This window comes from Gavialis gangeticus, unplaced genomic scaffold (assembly GCF_001723915.1).
Source record: "Gavialis gangeticus isolate Ggan-Ray unplaced genomic scaffold, GavGan_comp1, whole genome shotgun sequence".
In the NCBI taxonomy this organism is placed as follows: domain Eukaryota; kingdom Metazoa; phylum Chordata; order Crocodylia; family Gavialidae; genus Gavialis; species Gavialis gangeticus.
The window spans coordinates 173,250,396-173,268,519 of NW_017729022.1; the positions used below are offsets into that span (position 1 = coordinate 173,250,396).

At 41.1% G+C, this 18,124-nt stretch overlaps 1 protein-coding gene across 1 annotated transcript in view; it reads left to right on the forward strand.

Annotated features, from left to right (window-relative positions):
* DNAH14 (dynein axonemal heavy chain 14) overlaps positions 1 to 18,124 on the forward strand; it is a 333,831-nt gene that overhangs the window by 231,699 nt on the left and 84,008 nt on the right. The window contains exons 47-48 of the mRNA XM_019515912.1: positions 2,262 to 2,393; positions 16,733 to 16,828. Coding sequence (XP_019371457.1) covers positions 2,262 to 2,393; positions 16,733 to 16,828 — 228 coding nt within the window. The remainder of the gene's footprint in view (positions 1 to 2,261; positions 2,394 to 16,732; positions 16,829 to 18,124) is intronic.

Below are 18,124 nucleotides of genomic sequence, written 5' to 3' on the forward strand. Positions count from 1 at the left end.
CCCTTAATGTGGGAACACCATTTAAGATCCTGAATATATGACTAGACACTTACCAGTGGACAAAACCACACATTGGACCACTACAATGACTACCTTAGAAAAATCAAAGATGAAATTCCTAACAAATACCAGCACAACCTACAACAGGGCCATTTTTCAGTTCTCTCCAGACCATTGTGAACAGTCTTTACTGGTGAAAAGAACAGGAGAATCCAAAGACCTGCCCTCCCCCTGTGCAAATTTGGTATGTCCTGAGAAGCCGTAAGAAGCTTCAAAGAACCCATGAGAAGAGCGACAAGCCCATTAAAGATTAACTCAGAAAATGTATCCAAACAGTCATATTCCTTGGCTTACATACTGCAGTCAGTGGACCCAGCAAGGATAGGTTATTAACAAAGCTGTAATGGACTCAACCAAAACAATTTGGCTAATCCCTGCATCCTGTCATCTCATTGCTCAGCCAGCAGACAAAATAGAATGCCATTTAGAAACACCTATCTTTACTCTCATCCTCCCTGGTTGTCACAGTTGTGAAAGAAGGCCAGGTTGACAGAGAATGGGCAGACCCAAGAGGCTGAACCTGTTTGACAAGAGAACCTCGTCATCAGCTAGCCTACAGTTTTAAATAGCCACCTCCCAGACTTATAGCCCACTACAAGTTGTGGGTCTATGAAAAGCTAACAGACTTGACAGACTGTGTTACTTGGAACAGAAGACCTGATGTCCTTAATTTCAGATGGGCAACTAGCAACCAAGACACCCCTACAGGCTGCTTTTGACAGCCAACTTCTCTGTTGTGTCCATAGCATTGGCAGTAGTCATATGACTATCATTATGGCTGCATTGATCGATTTTCTGCAAGAACATCCAAACTATACTAGACCTATCATTTGGGGACATGAAGCACATTCACCCCAGAACTGACAAGACCCTTCATACACTAAAAAATTCAAGGCCCAAAGTGTAGCTAGCTATTTTAGCACCCTACCACATGGAGCTGAAAGGGAATACCTCCCTTCCCCCACCCACACCATTGCTTGTGTCCAGTTGGTTTGGGTTTTTTTAAGTCTTCCTCAGGGGCATTGAGTGTTGGCTGCAGCCAAGGCTGGGGATTATGTCTGGGTTGTGCCAGTGCTTCTGCTGGGACTTAAAGCCAGAGCTTCCTAGCTAGATAGTCTTGCTCCTCTGCTCAGGATCAGACCAATTACCATATTTGGGATCAGGAAGAAATGTTACTTCATGGTCAGATTAGTGTGGACTGTGGGAATTTTTGCCTTCCTTCATAGTGGGGGGCATGGGCCTCTACCTAGGATCAGTCGAGTTTATATTAACAACCTTTTACAGAAGCACTGCACTGGCTGCCATGGGTGCTCTGTTTTACCAATGGCAGGCTAGGGTATTATGTCTGGTGTTGTGTCAAGGTTGACAGTAGTTTTACTAAGAGGTTAGATTATGGGTTTGTATGGGATGGTTTGGGTAGAGATGATCCTGCTGTAGTGAGGGGGTTAGACTAGATGACCACTGGACATCCCTTTCAACCCTACTTTTCTGTGATTCTATGAATTTGACAATTCCTGAGCCAGTATTACACTGACTCTTGGTCCTGGACATGATGGCAAAGGGATATTTTATACAGTTCCACTCACTACCATACCAGTACTATAATGTAGCTGCCATGGTGGGATTCTAGGCACAAACCAATAAACACAACTGAGGGAGAGTTCCAGTAGCTAAGCCTCACCCAATTTGTACATTCTGTTTGTGTAAATATGAACAGTCCATCTTGAATAACTCCTAAGTAAATAATCTTAATATTTGATTGCACTAACACAAATATGTAAATATAATTCTAGCTGTTGGTATTATTTTAACTTTAAATGAATGAACATGAGATCAGAGTTCTGTGAATTATGGTATATTTATAGTGGCATTTTTTTTAGTTTCACGTAACTAAAATGCATTTGAATTGATTTCTGTAAGCATATAAACAGATGTTGCCCAATGAAGTGGATTAGCTGTGGCAGGATCTGCTTCACTGGGCAAACCACATCACCCATTGTCCCACGTCAAGCAGAGGCCCTATTCCATAGGACAATGGGCAGCATGTTCCCTGTTTACATAGACACGCCTCAGGGTTTTCCAATGGCATGCCTGTAAGCATGGAACCTCAACTTTCCCCATGTAGAGGTGCACCTCATAGATTCCCTGGGGCATATGAAAATTCAAAATGATTGATAATATTAAAATTGTTTTCTTCTTAGGTATTTCTGCAGTTGAAAAGCTACATAAAATCACCTAATTTTAGTCCATCAAAACTTGGACTTGTGTCCATTGCCTGTTGCTCTATGTGTCAATGGATTTTAGCTTTAGATCACTACCATGAAGTTCAAAAGGTATCTTATTTTATCATTTTTTCTGTATTTCTAAAGACCTATTTAATATTTCAGACAAAACATAAGTTCTTATAAGAATATAGTTGGTAAAAGATGATGTTCTAAACTTACAAAATGAATCTTGATTTTAAAAAGCGATTTCAACCAAAACTGAATGAATATATGTCTGAGTTAGTAGGGATCATCATACAAAACTGGAACACTCTTCTTACAGTAATTAGTTTCTAGATAAATGCATAATCATAGTAAAACTTACAGGCCAAATTCTGTTCTCAATTATGAGCGTCTAATCCAACTAAAGTCAGTAGCTTCATAACAGAAACAGTAAAAATTAATTTGTAGAACTCAGTCTGAGTATATATTCCTCAGCTCAATTTCTCAAACCTCAGCTAAATTTCATAGAGGATATGAAATGAAAACTAGAAATACTAAGGATAGGTTTTGTCCTGAATTGTTCTGATTTCCTTGTTACGTGAGGTCATAGAGACTGGGCATGGTTGAAAAGCCAAATAAAATGTTTACCAGGCTGTAGACCTGTGCGAAGCGGCTAGTATTCACTTCGGATTTGGCCAAGTCGGGGGGCAGTGATTTTGATTCGGTGATTCGAATCACTGTCCTGAATTGATTCAGCCAAATCTGATTTAGAGATTCAGCTCCTACCAAATCTCTGAATCACACCGGCCCAACCCCCCACCCCGCCTCCCAGCCCCGGCAATGGCTGCACTGCCTGTCCCAGCTCCCGGCACTTTGGGAAAAAAAAAAGCCCACACTCATTGGGTGCTGCCCGCAGGGTGGCAGTCCCCGCTGCCCTGTACTGCCCTGCACTGTGTGGGGGGCTCTGCAACCCCCAACCCCCACCCACTCCCCCAGCCTTCCCCATGGCTGCCCTGCCCGCCCCAGCTCTGGCCCTTTAAGAAAACTCCACCCCCCCAAAACCCTGGACTCACTGGTTCCTGCTTGGCGGGGGACGATCCCCACTGCCCCGCACTGCATAGGGGGCTCTGTATGACCTGTGTTTAAATATTTAATATTAAATAGATCTTTAGAAATACAGGCTGCTGCAGGACCTGATGAGTCGGGGGGGGGGGGGAAGGGGTTGTATTTTTTTTTTTCTTAAAGGGCCGAAGCTGTGGCGGGCCAGGCAGCCATGGGAGGGCTGGGGGAGCAAGGGAGTATTGCAGGGCTTGTAACAGAGCCTTCTACATGGCATGGGGCAGTGGAGGGCAGCGGGGATCACCCCCTGCCCAGCAGCACCTGGTGAGTGGGGCTTTTTTTTTTTTTTTTATAAAGGGCTGGGAGTTGGGGCTGGACGGGGCAGCCATGGAGGGGCTGGGGGAGCTGGCAGGGGTCCCCATATGGTTCCCCTCTCCCCTTCTCCAACCCCTCCTCCCTCACCTCCTACTTACCAGCTGCGAGTCCAGCTCCCTGCTGCAGCAGGCAGGGACTGCCTAAATCACTGAATCTCTCAAAGTCCTTTCCAAATTGATTCAGAGAGCTTTTAATCAATTTGGACCCTTTAATTGGTCCTCTGATTCAATTTGGATTTGGAGATTTGGCCACCGAATCAGGACAAATCTCTTCCAAATCAAATCAGTACCTGAAGCTTTGCACAGCACTACCAGGCTGGTACTTGCTATTGCTCATCATATATAAAACTTTCTACATCTATGACTATCCTTGGTGTCCTTCCTAAAATCTTTTCAAGCTTGTATGGATCATAGGATTCTAAGAAAGTAGTGCTGGAAGGGACCGCACAGGGTTACCTAGTCTAGGCCCCTGCTCAAGGCAGGATCACCCCTGACTAGGCAATCCCAGCTAAGTGTCCATCCAACCTTGAAATCTTCCATGGATGGAGATTCCACAACTTTTCTAGGCAGCTTGTTTCAATGCTTGACCACCCTCATAATCAGAAAGTTCCTCCTAATCTCCCCTTTCTCTCACACAAATTTCCCATCCAATCTTCAAAGTCTGAAATCTGTCAGTGTTCAACAGAGAGAGATGTGAGAAATGGCCTGGTTTGCAACAATTATGACCTGTAGGTGCCCACAGTTTTCTACAGACAGCATGAAAAAGCAGGGAGAGGGAGATTGAGAAGCTCAGTATCATCAACAGATCTATGCAGTCCACACTCCCTCCCCCACTTCCTTGCCTCAGAGTGCTAGCCAGGGGCTGGGGTCTGACAATACTTCCCCCCGCCCCTTTGAGCAGCAAGCAGGGGAAAAGCCTGGCAAGGGCTGCTTCCCCCTCCCCCTCCAGGCACACGCTGGCTGAGAACTGTGCAGGCCAGGGTGGGGATTTAAACTACTCCCTAATCCTAGCATCCTGGCAGGGCCTGGCCACACCTCCCTCAGTTTAGCACTGTGGAAGGGAAGAGAGGGCTCACTCTAGTGCCACCCCCCGGACTTCTAGCCTGAGCCACTACAGGCATGTGTCTGCATTTCCTGATTCAAAAGTGAATGTCTATCCACTTGCAAATCAGTTTAATCTCTGCAGGTTAAACTAACCTGTAAAGATTGAATCAATTCAGGCTCGGGCTTTTTGAATATCTGTCCCTAGCCCATAGATTCTAAGTTCTTGCTTAGTCCCACACAGGGTGAACAGTGCAGTCAGAAGAGCTAGTGCAGCTCTTAGCCCAAGGTTTCCCTTGCCTCACCACTGCAGGAGCACTGCTCTCTGTGGCTCCTTACCACTTCTGGGGAGTGCTGTTCCTTGTCACTGTTCACTGCTGCTGGGGAGGGCTGCTCCTCTTTGAGTTGCAAAGACAACCCAGCTCTCTTAGATGCAGATTCAGCTCTTTCAGGATCTAGCTAATACAGGCTTCTACCTGACCTGGTAGCACCCTGAGTTCAGCTCTTTAAGACCCAGTGGGTAACAGACCAAGACTGGACCCACTGAAGAGATTTATACCTCACCATCCCTTTCTGGTTGGATGGTGAGATGCAATACCATTCCCCTAGGGTTACTTTTTGTTTTTTTTATTTCATGTTTTGGGAAAAATCAGACAAATCAGTTCCGAATTCTGTGAACTGAACAGGGCTCAGTCATTCGAGTCTGTGTGGCATTAGCACTAGCAAGTGTCGTACCTTCCAGACTTTTCAGATTTTTTGTATAATATATTTTGTGGTCCAGGTCAAATTAGGCAAATCAGTTCCAAATCATATTGATTAAGCAGTACTCAATCGTTCCAAAAATGATATCAGTCAAGCAGACAGAACTCAATCAATCGAAACACCATGTATGGCGCTGCAACCGGTGAATACCTTCCATCCCAGACCTATCACCTTGGGAGTTCAGATACTCCCAAATCCATTAGCAGGTATAACCTACATGCAGACCCAAGCCTGGAGATCTGAGGTTCAGATGCCCCCAGATGCTATAGGTAAGCATCCTCCATCCCAGACCCTTAAGTCTGGGACTTCATATTCTTCCTACACTTGATCTTAGCCCACAAGAGGCTGAGAAACAGCCCATGTTTTTCAGATGCTCCCAAATCCAGGCATCAAGACCGCCAATCTAGAGCCTTTCCTCCTCCCCTTGTGATTCCTGAGCTTGTGGGGGAGACAGAATCACTTTACCTTAGAGTCCCATAGAAGTCATAGTAAGAATTGATCCCTCAGCTTCATTATTCTACTTTCTCCTACAGTATCAACACCCTTAGGAACTTAATAGTTTTAGAAGGCAGGGCCAGTGCACCCAAACCTAACTTCCCTGGACTCATATATTCAAAAGGTTAAAAGCTGTTAAAACATGTTATCACAGTGAAAACAAGCACAAAAGAGTTTTTCACTCCCTCACCCATGCATACCAATAAGGGATATACAGATAAGAGACTCAGTCCCTCTGTAACAGGGATGGGCAAGTCTGGCCTGTGGGCCGGATCCAGTTGGCCGTGGACTCCACTTCCCAGCCACCCCTGCCTGCATGGCAAAGAGCTGGGGCAGAGCCATGATCCCCTGCTTATGTGTCCTTGCCTGGGGTGTTCAGGCTATAGATCACAGCTCTGCCCTGGCTCTGAAGCAAGATGGCCCCATTGCAAGTTCCCAGCGGCTCCAGAGCAACCCCCTGGCGCTGCTCTGCTGTACCCGCTACTAGCACAGCTGCAGCTGGTCTCCATGGCAACCCCAGCCTGAGCTTTCCTGCACAGGTGCAGCTGAGGTCTTTTAACTAGTCTGTATTTCATGAGCTTGTTACTGAGAATAGCAAAGCTTTGGACAGGCTCCTGTGACAAAGTCAAGGTATATCGCATCCACTGCTCTCCCCCCATCCACAGAGCCTGTCACCGTAACATAGAAGGAAATCAGGCTGGTCAGGTATGACTTAATCTTGGTGAACCCATGTTGGCTGTTCTTGATTCCCTTGTTCTCTTCTAGGTGCTTAATAATAGATTTTTTGATGACCTGCCCCATGAATTTTCCAGGTATGAAGTCAGGCTGATTTGGTCTGCAATTGCTTGGATCCTCCTTCTTCCCTTTCATAAAGATGAGCAGGGAGATACCATGATCAACAGACTTTCCCCAGGTGAGGCCTGTCCCTTGCACGCCGGGCAGGCTGACCACTGTGAGTTTCCCAAATGCAGGAAACTCAACTGCACATTTTTGTGGTAACGGGGGACTGTGTTTACACTTTCCTCCTTGGCTTGCTCCTCCGGCCTTTTGGCAAGTACCAAGCATGACTAGGGGGCATCCAAACTCCAGTGCCTTTTGGCTTGTGGCCTGCACATAGGATGCCTGCCATGGATTTGGGGAGTATCTGAAGTGCCGGACTGATGTGTCTGGGAGGGACAAGACTTGCCCAGTGGTAAAACCACACAAACTAGAACGATTTTGCTCAGCTCAGTTGCTTTGGAATTTGGTCTTAAAACAAAAATCTTAAAGATGGGCACTATATTTTCCCTTTTCTAATCATGAGGGACCTCACCCGACATCCATGAGTCCTCAAAGGGGATATCTGATGATTCTGAAATTACCTCAGACAATTCCTTCAGTACCTTTGAATGTATCCCATCTAGTCCTGCTGACTTGAAACTATCTAGCTTCTCTAAATAATCCATAATGAGAATCTCAGCACTGAAATCTGAGACTTAAGAGCCAGGAATACCCATTTTATGTCCTTATGAAGTTCTCACTGAATTGGGATTCAGACACATTTGGTAGAACCATGCTGTTTCTATACTGTGGATAAAGAGTCTAACTTTTTTCCTTTCCTTACTTAGGACCATCCTACGATCAATCTGACAATTCACAACAAGTAAATTCACTTTTAAAGACAGATTTCTTTAAAAATTGGAACATAGAAAATAGATATTAAATAGGTTTTATGGAAAGAAGAAATAGGAATTTAACATTGTATAATTATAAGGGCTAGATTCAGATCCTAAGTACCTGTAGGCAGGTAAATTAACTTATTTTCAGAGCAGTTATAACTTATATATCTATTCATTCCTATATGCAGAGGCTTTTACTTCTGAAGAAGTATATGAGCAGTCTGCCATAAGTGCCAGGTATTTGATGTGTTGCAACATCAGAAGTCTTTTTATTTTTTTTTTCATCTAAAGAAAAACAAATAAAACAAGAACATGTCAAAGAGCAGACCTGCAGCAATATATTCCTGAGCTACACAGTCTCAAAGTAACACTGTAGAATATTTCTCTTTGCAGTTATAGCTGCAGTAGATAGGCGTTGTGTGAGTTTTGTAGGCATTGATGCATCAGATACAAAAATTCTGCTTTCTGTCTCTGTGCTTGTGCACAATCTGAGAATTGAATTGGCTGTCAGAATCTTGTTTCCAATTCTTGGCTAAATGACATGAATAAGAAATTATTAATTAGCAGACCATGGTAATTTCATTTGCTACAGCATTTTTGCTTTGGTTAAACTCAGTAAGTTTGAGGATGAGGTTATAACATTTTCATGTCAAAGAAACAAACATTACAAGGCACTACAGAACTACAGTATATTGTTTGGCATTCAATATATTAATGATAATCACACACAAAATACAATATATTCTCTATATATTTACTTTTCTGTGCCATACATAGCTATACAAATAGATACAATCAGGAAATGTAATAAAAATGTCTTGTCCCTTGGTTTATGTGAGAATCCCCCATGCCCAGGCTGAATGCAGCTTTAGTCTTCATTTCCATTGCATATCATGGAAGGTGAAATGGTGGTCAACTCTGTAGGCCAGGGTTGGGGAGGGTGTACACTGTCTGCTTACACTAGGCCTATTCTAAATGTAATATTGCCTTTAAACGGGGCTTCAGGTCAGCCCAGAGGAACTTCTGACATTGCTGCTCCAACAGAGCCACCTACTGAGATGGTTTGGGAAGCAAAAAGTCTACCTATTCTCTAGGCCAGAAAAATGGCCTGTTCCAGAAAAATTCAAACTGTTACTGTGGAAACGATTTCAAAGGAGTATTATGTGGACTACCTCCTGAATTCTTCCTCCCATTAATACTGGCTGTGTGCAAAGGAGTACTGTAAGTGAGTAAAGAGAGGTTGTCAATTATGTTTTTTGGATTTTTTTCATATTTTAATACTCCAGTAATATAAGAAGTCACTCTTTACCTTACCCTTTCATTCCTCAATTCATCTGCAGGATATGGAATTTCACCAGGAATCTATTTGGTTTGTAGATAGGGACTAGAGACAGGAAATCAAATGGAGCCAGGATGTGGAGCAGCATCCAGTGACAGAGTGAGATTAGAGTGGAGTGAGCAGAAATGGGAGGAAGAGCCAAATTATGGAGAGGTTTGGGTGGAGTACAGTGTAGGGGGCAGGTAGACGAAAAATGCATCCTAGTGTCTCAGTGGAAGGGAACTGCTATTTGGTAGGAACAGCCCGGAACCCAGTAGAAGGTCTAGCTGAGGAATTACAAGAAATATATGTTTATAGTGGATGATGAAAGTTTGGAAGCAAAGAAGGTGAGATGAGAGAAACGGGTACTAGAGAAAGAAAGCTGCACAAAGGATCTAGGCTTCCCATGAAAGAAAGGAGCCAAGGAGACGGAGGAACTAAGAGGAAGAATTCAATGTGGAAGAGCAAAAGTTGCACAAATGACTGTCACTAACAGAACACTTCAGCCATCCTATATGAGACCTTCATTTAAATGAAGGGTATTCAGGAATTAAATTATATTAATTAGGAAGAATCTGTATTAAAATTACACATTGATATTTCAACTGTAGCATCTTCTCAACATGGCTTTCAATTCAGGATCTTGCTTTGCATTTGAAATCCTTTTCCATGAGTGTGTGAATTGCTTTGTCTTTATTTTCTACTGGAAAGTTGCACCTTAGATCTTCAAAAGGAAATACCTTGGCCTTGGTTTGTGAGAGCCAGTGAATGAACGATTTCATATTGCAGTCGCATGCCCATGGATTATTGTGCAAGAAAACATCTTTAATAGCTGAAATAGAAAAATGGTGAATAGAACTCAGTAATTTACATATATCAAGTATAATTTGTTTTTTTATGGTTTGAAAACATATTTGAATTATTTGTCAAATAATCTGTTCTACCCCCCAAATTGTTCTTCCTCTGACTTCATTATCTGAGTGTCTTTCTGATCTCAGTTTCCCCACCCTAAACGATTTCATTTCATCTAACCCCTTAGCCTCACGGTTCAGTCAGAGTCTCTCAGATACAAAAAAAATATTGCTACTTTTGCTTTGTTTTCACTAAGAATTGCTCTTTCTCCTGTCATCATCTAATTGATACTTTTTGACCTCATCTATGTCAATGCTATTTAGCTTTATAGCCCCCACTCTTACTGATCTGAGCTTTGTAATGCCTACAATCTAGCAATATTCCTTACTTCTCTTTTAAACACACTTCTCATTTTCTTGTCTGTTGTCAGTTCTTTGCATCTTTGTTATCATATACAATTTTGCGTCAAGTTCTTCTCCTCCATCTTGGATTATCTCCAATTTGGTTTCTAAAATCTTCTCTTGGTTGATCCCACCCTTATCCAAGTTTTCAATCACTTGTTGCAGCCCAAGAGTTTAAAATAGTACTTCACCCTTAATCTTGAACCCTCACCTGAACTTGAAACTATAATCAATGCCTCGTATTTGACACTGTATCTCCCCTTGTCATTTACATTGTTGTCATCTCTAGGTTCTTTGCATGTCAGCCCTGCTGCTCATTCAGCATCTCTTTCTGTGGGTTGTCTTCCTTCTCTCCTGTACCCACTATATATTTCCCAGCCTTTTTCAGCTCTCCGTTCTTCTTCCCCTGCATCCTCACTTTGGTAGTGGGCTTATCCTCTTACATGGCTTTATATGCCATTGCTTTGCAACTTATTCTTAAATCTGCTGCTCCATTCTTGACCTACTCTCCTTCCAAACCTACATTGTTGCCTCTCTCTCTCCTATTTCCGCCTCAAATGTCTTACAGTCAGTTCAACCTAAGATGTCCAAAACTGAAGTCCTCCACACACTCTTACCCACCTAGAATTTGATCCTTTTCATAGCCACATCTTTAAATTAATTCACTCATCTGTACCTTCAAGATCCTTTTTCAAATCTTTTCCAAGTCCTTTTCTATCATGATGTCTATGATTCAGCACTGTACACTAATAATGACTTTTGTGATTTCACGATGGGACCTGCAATTCTTGGTGCTTTTCCTAAATGATTCTCCTGGAGTGATTTAATTAACTGAGCATTTCAGTTTTAAATTAATAGGTGTAAGTTTCTAGCTCTTATGGTAACAGAGAAGAAAGGTTCAAAATAAAGAAAGAAAGAATATATTTGAAAATCTCATGACTTTTTAAAGACAATCTCGTGAGTTGTTGGCATCCTGACATGTGTTTTGACTGCTTCAGGTTGGCATCTTGTGTATGTATTTCTTCTTCCTTACACTAAAAAAGTAAATCATTAAGTTTACAGGACTTATACTAATCATCATCATTGAGACCATGTTGTATTCCTTTCATCTGCCATTCATTTAGTTTGTACGCATTTTGATTGTAAGGCATTTAAAGCAGGGACTGAAGAAATTGACTGAATAAATAGGGTTTTCCTCTGTCTGTATTACTTTTAGCACATTCTGGAAAATATTGTAAGATAATTATAGATTTTAGCATATAATTAAGCTTACAAAATCCTAAATTGTGTTTTCCCTTGTGTTGTATTCTTATTAATGGAGGAGCCATAGGAAAAAAGAACTTGTAAAAGTAGCGAGATTTGCATTTCAGTCATTTGCCAAATATGATGTTTACAGAAGACAGTTGCAAAGAAAGGATATCAATGTCAAACACAGAATAGTGCATTTAAAATTTAAATAATATATTTTTACAGTATTGTTTCCTATATGCTAGCGGTGTCAAAGATATGGCCCACGGAGGCTTATTATTTGGTCTATGGGTCTCAGACTGGACCTTTATGCTGCATACTGTGCATGCTACCACCCTTGCATGCTGCATACAGTGCATGGTACTAGGTCCAGCATGTGTGTGGCACATGGGCCCAGTCTGTGGGCTCAATCCAGTGCTCAGACTAGCCCCATGACACTCATCCAGGCCACAGACTGGCTCCACATGACTCAACTGGTCAGCAGAGTTTGATACCCTTGCTATACATTACAATGTCCCCAAACAATAGCAAACTGTGAAAAACTTAATAAGTAGACATAACATACCTCAACATGTTAGGATTCATCTGAATATGAGGGGAAAAATAGAGACTGTTAAATAGAATATCAGTTAGTTTTCTCTAGTCCTGACTGAGGAACCAATTGGCAAGTCAGGAAATCAGAGATTTTGTATCTTCCATCACAGCTTTAAAAATGTATTTTGCAGACCGAAAAAAAAATTGGAACAGACTTAGGTTCAGGTGGGACCGTGTGATGTAGTTCTTACTTCTGGCAGCTTTGACACCAACTGCTGTCACGTATGAAAAAAATGTTAGAACAGCCTTAATTCCTAAACCAAAATAATAAGAAGAACAATGGAAAGAGGAATAATACTATGTTCTTACCTGGAAGATGGCTCAAAATGTTTCCATCAATATACTTAAGCTTGTTTCCACTTAGAGCAAGTTGCATTAGTCTTGGGGTATTTTTGAAAACATCTCGGGGAAGCCTTTCAATATGATTATTTCTCATATACAACTGTTGTAGATTTGAGAGACCTTCAAATACAGCTGCATTTACTGTTTTCAGCAAGTTGCTGTCCAGTACTATGACCTCCAATTTAATCAGAGGCTTGAAGACTCGCCCAGGAAGGCTTTTTAGTTTATTTTGCTCAAGATTGAGGAGGTGCAGTTGGCTAAGGCCAATGAAGGATCTTGTTGAAATCTTAGAAATTATATTAAAGGCCAAATTGAGTGTCTTTAGTGCACTTAATGTCTGAAACGCATTGGCGGGCACAGTAGTAATTCTGTTTAAAGGCATATCTAAATCAGAGAGGTTCAGAAGGCCATGAAAAGTGTCAGGCTTAATTTCTACTAAATGATTTTGACCAAGCATAAGAAAGCGCAAATCTATCAATTCTTGGAATGCTTTGGGTGGAATTTTAGTGATCTGATTTCCATAAAGATTAATTAGTTTCAATTTTCTAACTCTGTGAAAGGCCTGAGGATGTATTAGTTTTATGGAATTGTGCTCCAGGTTGATACTTTCAATGTTCCGAACTGTAGACAGGAATTTATCTGGAAGTTCTTGTAATGTATTGGCCCCTTGGAAAGAAAATAAATCGTTACTTTAAGTTTAGGTGCTCTTCAGTATTATTCTAAAGCTTATGCATTGGCATATAACTACATTGTATTAATCCTAATAGGGTTCATTTTACTCTCTACCTATAAAAGTAGAGCATTCAGGCTTTATTATGGATTAGAGTAACAAAATCCACCTCTGTTCTGAAAGCATTGCACAGCATTCATGTGCAGATGCCACAACCCAAGTTCTACCTCACCTTTAGCATTCTATTTCCATCTGAATGATTAGACTGCTATAGCTACTTGTTCTATCATGTGTTGGAGCTCTAAGTGTAGGATGACTCAAACTTTCTCTGGCTGAGGGTGACCTAGAACCTGGACCTTTCAGCCTCTAGGCAAGTGCCCTGCTCATTAGCCTCCTCGATCAAACAGGTGTTTAGCCTGTTTCTCCTCCAGTTAAATTTTTGGGGATTTACACAGACTTCTGCACTTCCCAAGTAAAATAGGATTTTAAGAAGAAAAAGTGGCTGTACTAACTTCCTCCTGATCATGCTCAGGGGGACAAGTCTAATTGCATAAGTAGAAATAAAATCTAAAATCCTGTTACTGACACTTATGTATCTACTTTATATACTTTGACACCTGAAGATGAAATAAGATATGGACCCAAATGTCCTGTGGCTGTTACTTTATGATCTGGTATAGCAGCTATACACCATCTGCACTATATGGTAGGGCTCAACAGATCTGTGCAGCAAAGAATTCTACATTCTGCTCTCAAGTCCACTCTGAAAGCTGCAGAGGCACCCTTTCGTGGCTGCTTTACTGAAGTCCTTTTAATTGCACACACTTACCCACAAGGCTGAGATTATGTGGAGGGTCTTCTGCAGGCCATGTACATAAATAAACAGTTTGACTACATATGTTTTATTTTTCTCAAGAGTGAAGTATACCAGTAATTTACATAACAAGCCTGTTTACTGCGTCTTAAACAATGTAACGATTCTGCACTAAAATCTTAGCTTATTTTGGCTTCTTTCTGCTTTCTTCTATTTATAGGAGTTTATTTAAGTCACTCAGAATACATCTTATTTTGTATTTTATGTATTTATGTTAAACTTGTGTATTGAAGCATTTTTAAAAACTAGAGGTAAATGCATATATTGAAACACATTTATTTAACATATAAACACCAAAATTTCCACAGAGGGCATACTTGCATCTTATTGTTTAGGCATCACATATATTTTCTCCCCTAATGATCAAATCTCTTTGCATAAAGATAAAACAAGTATTGTTTTTACTTTAAGGGTGGGAAAATTGCAATGCCGAAAGTTTAAATGGATTCTCTCAGGTCATATAACTCTATGACAGAGTGGGGACTAGAACCCACGTCTCCTGTTTTGTCTAGTGGATTAGGATGCATCTTCTGTCTCTAATTCTTATTAAAAACTTTCAGTAATGTTTTGAAAGCTTTTATTAACTTTAAACAGAGCTTTTGCAAAAAAAAACCCACGTGATCAATGGTTACCTATTCCAAGTAATTGTGGCTTTCTAATATTTATACAGCCATTAACATGTTTTACTCATTTATTTTACCTTAACTGCCCTAAATATCACAAAACATATCACAAATACTTACAAGAGGGAGCAGATGTTACTGTGCTTACCAAATCTTAGGACCCATGTATTCAGAGGCAACTTTTGTGGAACCTCCGTCAGTCCTTTCTGATAACAGTCCACCTCAGTATGGTAAAGATGTGGTCTCTGGGTACAGTTGCACTCTTCAGGGCATGCTTGTACCACATGTGATGCACAGAATATACCAAACAGATATGAGAGGAGTAAATGTAGTTCCATGTCTAGTATAATAGATGTTGACAACTTTCAAACACGTGACCTGATAATTAATATTTTACAGGTGATCCGAGGTGCAGCTAAAGAAACACAGAAAATTGTTATTGATATAGGAAAAATGTGTATGTGAACTTTTTAAATGTAAATAACATTCTGGTTATACACTATAATTTTCTTAAAGGCAAAATAATACATTATACAATAATATTTTAAGGTTCCTCAACTTAGTTATATTTTGATACTTCTAACTAAAACTGAGCTGCGATTGATTTAAGAAATATTATCATTTGAGCAGTCAGCTGAAGTCATATATACACACACACACACCATAAACCATATAGACACTGTAGGAAAAGTATAAATACATCATTTTCTACTATAACAACAAATGAAAACATAGTATGCAATAAACTAGGTACTCCATAATATGTATTAATACATATATACTGTATATACACACATATACACATATATCAAATTTAATTTGTTTTGGTAGTATTTGTCTTAAAATATTATGAGAAATGTTTGACATTCTTAGCTAAACAATTATGCTTACCTTAAAATATCTGAAATAGAAGTCAAACAGGTGTTTTGGTTAATCAGCAATTTCTAGTAAAGGTTCTTTATTACAGTAAAAATTTGGCATTTTACAGACTGAAGGAGAATGTTAACCTGTGCAAGGGTTTTGCTCAAATGTACTGTTTGTGTTTGAGAGTCCCAGAGAGGCAGACAAAACAAGCAAATACAGCCAGTAATAACACATATCAGAAGGAGACATTTACCTGTGAAAGAGCAAATGCAACTACAGCACAAAGTTGCAATAAACATATTATAATTTATGCATAAATTAAACATTTGGGCGGTGATTTGTTTGATCTGGATGTCTTTGGCTGACTTTAGTATTGACTTTTCAGCCCTGTTAAACAGTAGAACTATTACATGTTCTGCAACTTGAGCTAAATATGCCATTTTATAACTGTACTGTAGAAACTGAAGTTTAGTTTTTAGAGTTTTTTTTCAGTAATATGCACCTAGGTTAATAAACATGGCTCTGTGAAGTCAAAGGAGGTATTTGCTTATGTCTGTGAGCTAAACAAAGAGGGTACAGTGAAGAAATAGGAAACATGTAATTTATACTTGTCTGGGTTTGTATCAGGAAATAATGTGACTAATGGATTTTTTTTTACTCATACAAGTATATGTACAGTAACTAATACAGTATAACAGTTAGAATTTTACATTGATCATATTCTCAATATAGTATGAGTCTACATTAAATTTCAAGTAAATTTTGTTTAATACAGAATTGTAAAGAATCCAAGCTCTCAATTCCTCACAAATGATTACAAAAGTAATTCACTAGACTTGATCTCTAATTGAAAGAAATACTCAAGAGTTTCTACCACCTAATCAAACATCCACCTGCTTCTGTAGCTCAGGGGATTTCTTAGAATAGATTGTTGTTCTAAGTAACCAACTCAATAAACATATTAATATATAAAGTTTGGTTCCTACATCTATATTTAGCCATCTTAATAAGTGACCTGAATTTCAAATGTGGTAAGTACCCAACAGTTCTCACTAATTTCAGGGAGAGGTGTCCACTATTTTTGAAAACCAGACTACATATTTAGATTAACTATATCAAAATTTAGGACTATAATTTTGGACATTTCATTTTGAAAATCTACCACTGGGAAAGTTCTATGTCGAGGAAGATTGTGACTCCTCTTTCTGAATAACTTCCAAGATTATAAATATGTTTAACAAGTTGTTCATGTTCTCATTCTGCATCCTATGGTACATATTTTTTATCTAGGTAGTGCATCCAAAACAAGTCCGTGTGACAGAAGCTCAGGAAGTACTGAGGCTAGCTCATCAAAAACTAGCAGAAAAACAAAGAAGTTTAGCCCTGGTGAGACACTTCTCATTATTCCATGCCAACTGTTATTATTTGCAGTGTGTAAGTTTTTGCATGTCCTTTGGTTCTACATGAACATTTGAAAGTTATTTTTATTTCAAAGACATCAGAAGGGAAACACTTATTTACTGGAGAGTTGGAGTGCAACCATAGGCCTTCATTAAATCTATTGCACAATTACTTTGTTAAATTTAGATGGGCTGCATGTGCTAATTAACTATCATGCCTTAAGAAGTGTCCAACCAGTGTAGCAGGAACAGGACCCAGGAGTGACCGTGCTACCCCCTGGTGGCCAAATTACCACTGCCTTATCCTGATTCTAGGTACCCTCCACTATGCCTTGATGTAATTATTAAATTGTGAAAGGGAAGCTGCCTTTTAGTCCTAGAACAAGTCATTGTCCTTCTTTTGCCAGCGGGTCCCCTCTCAGACCTCACTAGCCCAAACTGGTTCTGTTCATAGTTGAGCCCTCCCAGCCCATATGTGCCTTGAGGCACCCATTGCCTTAGGGGCTTATTATGTGGCTCCAAACTGCTCCTTACACCACATCCATGCCTCGCAGGTGTTGTTTGTGCAATCAGTCCCTTGTAGGGGGTCTCAACTGACCTGACCTCTGCCCCTTTTCTCTTTCTGAGCCAGGTAGCTCAGGATCCATTGTGTCAGACCTGGTGTCTGGAATCCAGCCTTAGCCATGCCCTATTGGGCTTGGGCTTACTCCCAGACTTAGGGCCACTGGCTACAGTCTCTGCACCTCTCAGGTGTGCATTTGATCCCTGGCCCATGTCTCTGCCTTTCTTAGGCACTGGACCTTCTGGCCCCAGGCTCTTCCCCTTTTTGGTCTTACTGCCCTCTCAGGCACCTGACTATGCCTTAAGCCTTCCCCCAGCAGGGCTGTCCCCCAGCAGTCCCCCAGCATGTGCCCCTGGGCCACTAATGGCATTTCCAAGCCAAGAAGTGCAGGAACCACACCAGTGCCCCAGGACCAGGGTCAGCAGGGACCCAGGATGGGACAGCAGAAGCATGGAGTGTGCCTGGCAAGAGCTCTATGGAGCCAGGCCAACTCCACCACTCTCCCTATTGGCAGCCCAGCCACATGCAGTCCTGGGGCTTGCGGGGACCACACACTGCTAGGGCTCCATACGCCACAGGCTGTGACCGCCATACCCATGCACCCATACCTCCATGTTCTCACACACCCAGCCAGCCTCCCTCACCATGCATGCCACAACTGTCAGCCATCCTCCCTCCCACACACAGCCCCCCACAAACCGCCTACCTACCCACACATCC